A 6,069-nucleotide genomic window follows, 5' to 3' on the forward strand; every position below is an offset into this window, starting at 1 on the left:
ACACACACACACAAATGTACATATGTATTTATTTACGTGTGGCATGATGCATGTATCAGTTAACGGTTATTTACTCGAGACTCTGGTTTACAATTGAAATGCGTTTATTTATTTAAATGTAATTTATGCGCGCGCCAGTGGAATTTTTGCTCATCGTATGTTTTATAAGTTGTTTTTTTTTGCAATTCAGTTCATTTTATATTCGGATTTTTTTTACTTTTTTTTATGTGGCAGAGCTGCTCAAATTTTTGTGCAAACGAGGCGAAAAATTCGCACATTTTTTCGAATCGCAATTAAATGTAACTGACCGACTGCTAACATACATTCCACACTGACTCTCAAACTGTGATGTCGGTTGCGCATGCTGCTGCTGCTGTTGCTGCTACTGCGCGCCGGGTGCTAATTGCCTAGAAGCGACTAGCAAAGCAAGTAGTGGTTGTCATTCTCGTTGTTGTTGATGTTAATGTTGTTGGCCATTGGACTCACGCTGCTTGCACGTCTTCAGCGGGCCAAGTCATAACGTACAAACTTAGCCCATGATAACAACAGGCTATTGAAATAACAAAAAAAAAATGACGTCTGCGCTGACGATCTAAATACACACGCACACACACATACAAAGAAGTGTGGTTCCTACCCGAAATGAGGAAAAGGCGAAGTACGAAAGCGAAATACGATAAGCCAGAAGGTCAATAAATTGCTTCATATAATGAGCCATGTGCACAAATACCACTGCAAAGCGCACACAACTCTCACATACACACACAGGCATTTGCATACGTGTGTATATGTGTAATATTGAGGGGCTCAATTGCGCTCTCTTTTTGCACACACATGCTCTCTCTTCGATTTGGCATTTGCTGCTCTCTGATTGGCGCGTGGCCCACGTGCAAGTCACAAAATTCGTACTAGAATTTTTTGCGAGAGCAAGATCAATTGGTTTTTGTTGGAGAGCGTGTCCGTAAGAGAGCATCAGAGTGGGGGTGGATTGAGAGTGTTTGGGTGTTTGTGTAGACTTACCGGCTTTTTAGCCGACAGCGGCTTACTGATCAAATTCAAATGCGGCTCAAAGTCCTGGCCAAAACGTTCGATGAGCAAATTCTCGGCCACCTCCTGTGGGCATTCCTCCTGCTGCACCAGCTGCCTAATGTCCTGCGGTATGCAACAGCTGAGCACCAGGCCCAGGGCCAAGCCAATCACAAAATAATGATTGCGACTCAACGACGATGACAGTTTACGCATCTTTTCCCCCTCCTCCACCAGGCGTGTGGCAAAAATCAACTCACATACACACACACGCACTCGCGCGCACACAACACATACACATACAGGATGCTCGATGTTGTTGTTGTCATGTGTACATTTTGTTGTACGCACTGTTGCTTCTTCTTCTTTTAGGTTGGCTGCCTGGACTTGTTGCTGCTCCGCTTCGATTTCGATTTTATGTTCGATATTTTTTTTCGGCTTTTTTGGTTTTTTTTGCGATAAGCGAGGAGAGAGAACTCAAACAAGTGCTCTGACTATACCGGCTAATTTTGGCATTAGCTTCGCACCGTTCTTGTTCTGCTTGTTGTTGCTGTGCTGCACGCACTTGGGTTTCGTTATTGTTGTAGTCGAAGTAAAGCCGATGTTTGCTTTTTGGCGCATTTTTACCACAAATTCACAAGTACACAAGGCATATTTAAATACCATAAAACACATACACAAACACTACACACTATATTCGTTATTCGTTATTTCCAAGACGCGCTACGAAATGTATCAGTAACAAAAAAAAAATAAACAGCAAAGAGCAATTGAACAAGCGCAAACAAGCGCCGCCTGGCCCGCCGCACACCGCGTAACGTAAAAAAATGGGATCTGCATTCGTTTCGCACTTTTTTTCTGTGGTCTAACAGCGTACCTTATTCTGTTAGCCGTCTGTTAGACTAGCTACAAATGCTCTGTTATGTTAAAGTGGTCTGTGGTATGCTGCACTCGATCGCATCAGCAAAATAAAATTAATGTTTGGCATGAATGTCTGTCTAATGAAAATATTAAAAACTATTATGTTTTTCAGAGACTCTGTATTAAGTAATACTTATTTAATGCATGTTAATGGAATGTGCATACTTTCTTTATGTTAAACGTATGTACCTAACTTGCCGATCTGTTAGCAGCGAGTTGCGCGCTGTAATGTTATATCACTTTTGCGTTGCTCTGTTTGCGTTAACAGCGCTGTTCAGCTCTTATTGTTCCTTGATTAGCCATGCTGACTACTGGATGCTCTTCGGAGCGAAAGAGTATCGTGTGCTGGTTTAATAATTATTACAATTTATTTTGTATCACTGTTTTAACATGTTTCAATGAACAAACGCTGTGCACATTATTTAATTATTGTATTTCAACTATATACTTGCTAATTTACATACATTCGCATTATGTTATTATAAATAACAATTATAACCTAAGAACAGAGTCAAGAAGGTTTCGCTATTTAATTGTACAACTAAAATGTAACTACGCGAATGAAAAAAAAAATCAAAACTTAAGCATAGAGGTAACGCTTTATATCTGAGCAGGGGCACCTTATAAACGCCGAAAAAAGATTATTGAACATTTTGTGAATGGGAATAATAATAAACCAACTGTAATCACACTACTATATAAACTTAGTTAAATTTAGGTTTTGTTTTTGTTTTTATTGCGAGGCGGGTGCGATTCTGTAAAACGAGAGAGAGATCCCTTCTCATGATTTTCTCTACTCTTAATCTCTCTCTCTCTCCCTACATGCTGAAGGATTCACCGCAGCCACAGGTGCCCTTAATATTGGGATTATTAAACACAAACTCGCTGGACAGCTTCGATTCCACAAAATCCATTTCAGTGCCTGTAAAATTAGTTATTGATTTATACATGGAGAAAAATATAGAATAAGGTGTTGATTACACTTACCTAACAACGAGAGTTGCGCCTTCTTATCTATAAACACCTTGACGCCATCCTGCAGCACTTCCTCATCCATTTTATCTGCTTGAGAAATATTTAAAATAGTAAGTTATCTACATGGAATAGACACTATGGTCTACATACCTTTAGTGTTGGCATAGTCGAGTGTGTAGGAGAGTCCATTGCATCCTCGTTGACGCACGCCAACTTTAAGACCGATCTGTGTGAACAAGAACAACAACAACGAGAACAATAAGCATATGATTAATTCCCTTACAACTTCCCCCACTTACCACATCTGGCTTATCGTGTAGCAGAGACTTGATGCGTTGCACTGCCGCCGGTGTCTGCAAAACAATAACAACAACAGAAATGTGTAAACAATAATATGCAAGTTGCATGTATAATTGTTACTTCATCAATGTGAGCGGGAATTTCATCAGGATTTGGAATGCTTACCAGTGTTAAGGCGGCTCGTGTCGGTATTAGTTTACGTCCTTTGACGGCACGCACTGTTGCCGTGGCCACCACACGTGTTGCCATTTTAAATTTGTAACTCGATTTATATAATTTGTTTTGCTTACAAAAAATTCTACTGTAAGTTTCGAAAAGTGTTGCCAAACACAACGAAATGATACTAATGTCAGTCAGTCAGTGTTGCATAACCTACTTATGTTTATCGTGTTTAGTTGATATCCCACATGCGATAGTATCGGCTATGTTAAATTTCATCATAACGAACAGCTGTGACATCAGCCGTTAAAAATTATACCAGAAACATACCAAATTATGAGGGTTTCATAACAGTTTACAAAATTTATACAGCACAATTAAGTAAATTTGAAAGAAACATTACCAATGCATAACATTTTTTCATTTAATAAGTAATATTCGCGTGGTTGGCTATAAAAATATGACAAGTTTTCTAATATACTAGTGTAATCGATCAATTGCCCCGTTATCGATAATTGTTTTTCCGTTTCAATATTTGTTGTTTATTATTATTTAAGAGCACACCCCAAAAATGAGCGCCTTTAAACAAATGTACAAATTATATGCCGGCGTTAGCAGATTAACTAGCAGACATGCTATACAACAGGTGCAACGGCAACACCATTTGCTAAACACAGCCGCTGCAATTGTCAACAAACGAGACACGTGCCACACGAGCTGCAACTTTAGCCAAAAGTTCAATGACAACGAAACTGTAAGTTGCTTAAATAATAATAAATTGCACCTTGTAATGCGTTACTTCCGCTTCCTGCTTTAGCAAGATGAAGGCAACAAACGAGAGGTTAGCAAGAGCATTCCGCTGGCCGAGCTACAGACCAAAATGCAATTGATTTACACCTGCAAAGTATGTCAAAGTCGGAATATGGAAACCATTTCTAAGGTGGCCTACAAGCAAGGCGTTGTTATTGTCACCTGCAGCGGTTGTCAAAATCATCATTTGATTGCCGACAACCTCAATTGGTTCACCGATCTAAATGGCAAGCGCAATATTGAAGAAATACTCGCCGAGAAGGGCGAAAAAGTTATCAAAATTGTCGACGACAAACACGAATATTTGCCAAGCCATTAAATGCATTACAATTCACAAAATGAGTATTAACTATAAACATAGGCAACTTTATTGAGCAGGTCGCGCAGGCGTTGCAGCATTGGCAATGAACGTAGCGCACCATAAAATTGAGCGCGACACGGCGATTTGGGTGAGAGCAGCAGATGTGTTAAATAAAGCATCTCCTCGAGCGGCACAGCAGGCAACACAGGTGTCTCTTCCGCCAGCTGCATGTCATCGTCCAGCTGCAAATACGGCAACTGTTGCGTCCAATAGGCTAGAAGATAGCTGCTCAATCCGCTGGCAAAACGCACATGCATCAAGGAGCGCAACAAACGTGCCACATTCGTCGTATTGCCCTCGGCGACAAAGCTGTAAATGTTGTGCATAAAGCTGGCAGTGGCTGGATTGGCATTTGTCACACCCTCGGCTAGCAGATCACAGACGAGCTGACGCAACAGACGACAACGTGTGTAGACAATGCTCTGTTTGGGCTCGCGAAATAGTTGCAGCCACAGTTCTGTGTCCAATTGTTGCATGCCACGCTCCAGGGCCGTCTGCATCTGTTGGACGCTGGGCAGCCGAAAGATGCGTCGCACCAGTGCACGCATACGCAAAACATCCATATTGAGGTCCATGTTGGCCACATCGAGTGTTTGATTCCGTTTATTGCTTTCCTCTAACGCCAGTGGCCAGTTCAGTTCTTTGATGCTGCTCCAGCCGGGCTGCACATCGGCGTACGCTTTGTGCATGTGATGCAATATGGGTGCCCACTTGTGGCCCTCGCGGGTTCCGTTCACAATGCGCACACACAACGCTTGAATGTACTGCGCTCGATCCGTTTCGCTGTTGGCATAGAAACTTCGCGCTGGCGCAGAATCGTTGCATTGCTGGAGCACAGCATCGACTAGCTCGTCGCCATGACGCGTATGACACTCGAAGAGATATAACATCGCCTTGAACATGCACTCTATGTCTGCATAACAAAGTTCCAGTTGCGTCTCCTGCATTTGATCCTCGACATCGAGCAGCCATTGCAGCAGCTTGACGGAATGCGTGGCTGCTTCATCGAGTGTCAGATCGCTGCTGACACTCAGCTCGTTGCGTATATACGCCTCCATCACTGCATAGTAGTTTTCGTTTGTTTATTAATTTGAAATGCAAAGCATTTTGTGATTGTTGCCGTTTGTTTACGATCGTGCGATAACAGCGGCGGCGGCATTCCGATAGTGCTGCTTCGATTTCGATTATCGATAACAGGCAACACTGACATCGCTTGAAAATGGAGCAACACTGGTAATTTCAAAAACTGTTTAAATACATAAGACGCAATATTGCAAGTAGTAGTTTGATGCTCTTTGAATTTTATTTTATTAATATATATATTTATATATATATAGTCAATGAGTTTACTCATCTCTCTCTTTTCCACCTCGTCGCAATTTCCAAACTCTCACTACTTCTCACCAGCTTCTCTCTTTCTCTCACATTCATTCATATTTAAAGTTAAATTTTTTTTACTCATTAAAAAGATAAACATAAAATGCATAACATAGACTTATAGTTACGTCAAATACCGT

General features: G+C 41.3%; 4 protein-coding genes across 5 annotated transcripts in view; 1 reads left to right on the forward strand and 3 right to left on the reverse strand.

Annotated features, from left to right (window-relative positions):
• LOC133848525 (chondroitin sulfate glucuronyltransferase) overlaps window positions 1-1,830 on the reverse strand; it is a 28,306-nt gene extending 26,476 nt beyond the window's left edge. The window contains exon 1 of the mRNA XM_062284142.1: window positions 1,021-1,830. Coding sequence (XP_062140126.1) covers window positions 1,021-1,242 — 222 coding nt within the window. The 5' untranslated portion in view covers window positions 1,243-1,830. The remainder of the gene's footprint in view (window positions 1-1,020) is intronic.
• A 526-nt stretch (window positions 1,831-2,356) lies between these two features.
• LOC133848533 (iron-sulfur cluster assembly 1 homolog, mitochondrial) lies at window positions 2,357-3,572 on the reverse strand. Of its 2 annotated transcripts, none has more exons than XM_062284151.1 (5): window positions 3,388-3,572; window positions 3,222-3,275; window positions 3,073-3,148; window positions 2,935-3,012; window positions 2,357-2,869 (listed from the first exon to the last, which is right to left on the reverse strand). In XM_062284151.1, the coding sequence occupies exons 1-5, from the start codon at window positions 3,469-3,471 to the stop codon at window positions 2,766-2,768; spliced, it is 396 nt and encodes a 131-aa protein (XP_062140135.1). In that variant the 5' UTR covers window positions 3,472-3,572; the 3' UTR covers window positions 2,357-2,765. The 2 variants fall into 2 exon arrangements, with proteins under 2 accessions (XP_062140135.1, XP_062140136.1); XM_062284152.1 differs by having other exon boundaries at window positions 2,935-3,009; window positions 3,388-3,570.
• Window positions 3,573-3,870: 298 nt separating this feature from the next.
• Window positions 3,871-4,530, forward strand: LOC133848531 (uncharacterized). The gene is made up of 2 exons (XM_062284149.1): window positions 3,871-4,135; window positions 4,199-4,530. Exons 1-2 carry the CDS (start codon window positions 3,953-3,955, stop codon window positions 4,508-4,510), a joined length of 495 nt encoding a protein of 164 aa, XP_062140133.1. The 5' UTR covers window positions 3,871-3,952; the 3' UTR covers window positions 4,511-4,530.
• Window positions 4,522-5,715, reverse strand: LOC133848528 (uncharacterized). The gene has a single exon (XM_062284145.1). It carries the CDS (start codon window positions 5,608-5,610, stop codon window positions 4,537-4,539), a length of 1,074 nt encoding a protein of 357 aa, XP_062140129.1. The 5' UTR covers window positions 5,611-5,715; the 3' UTR covers window positions 4,522-4,536.
• Between the last annotated feature and the right edge of the window lie 354 nt (window positions 5,716-6,069).

Source organism: Drosophila sulfurigaster, chromosome X (genome assembly GCF_023558435.1).
Source record: "Drosophila sulfurigaster albostrigata strain 15112-1811.04 chromosome X, ASM2355843v2, whole genome shotgun sequence".
Lineage (NCBI taxonomy): Eukaryota > Metazoa > Arthropoda > Insecta > Diptera > Drosophilidae > Drosophila > Drosophila sulfurigaster.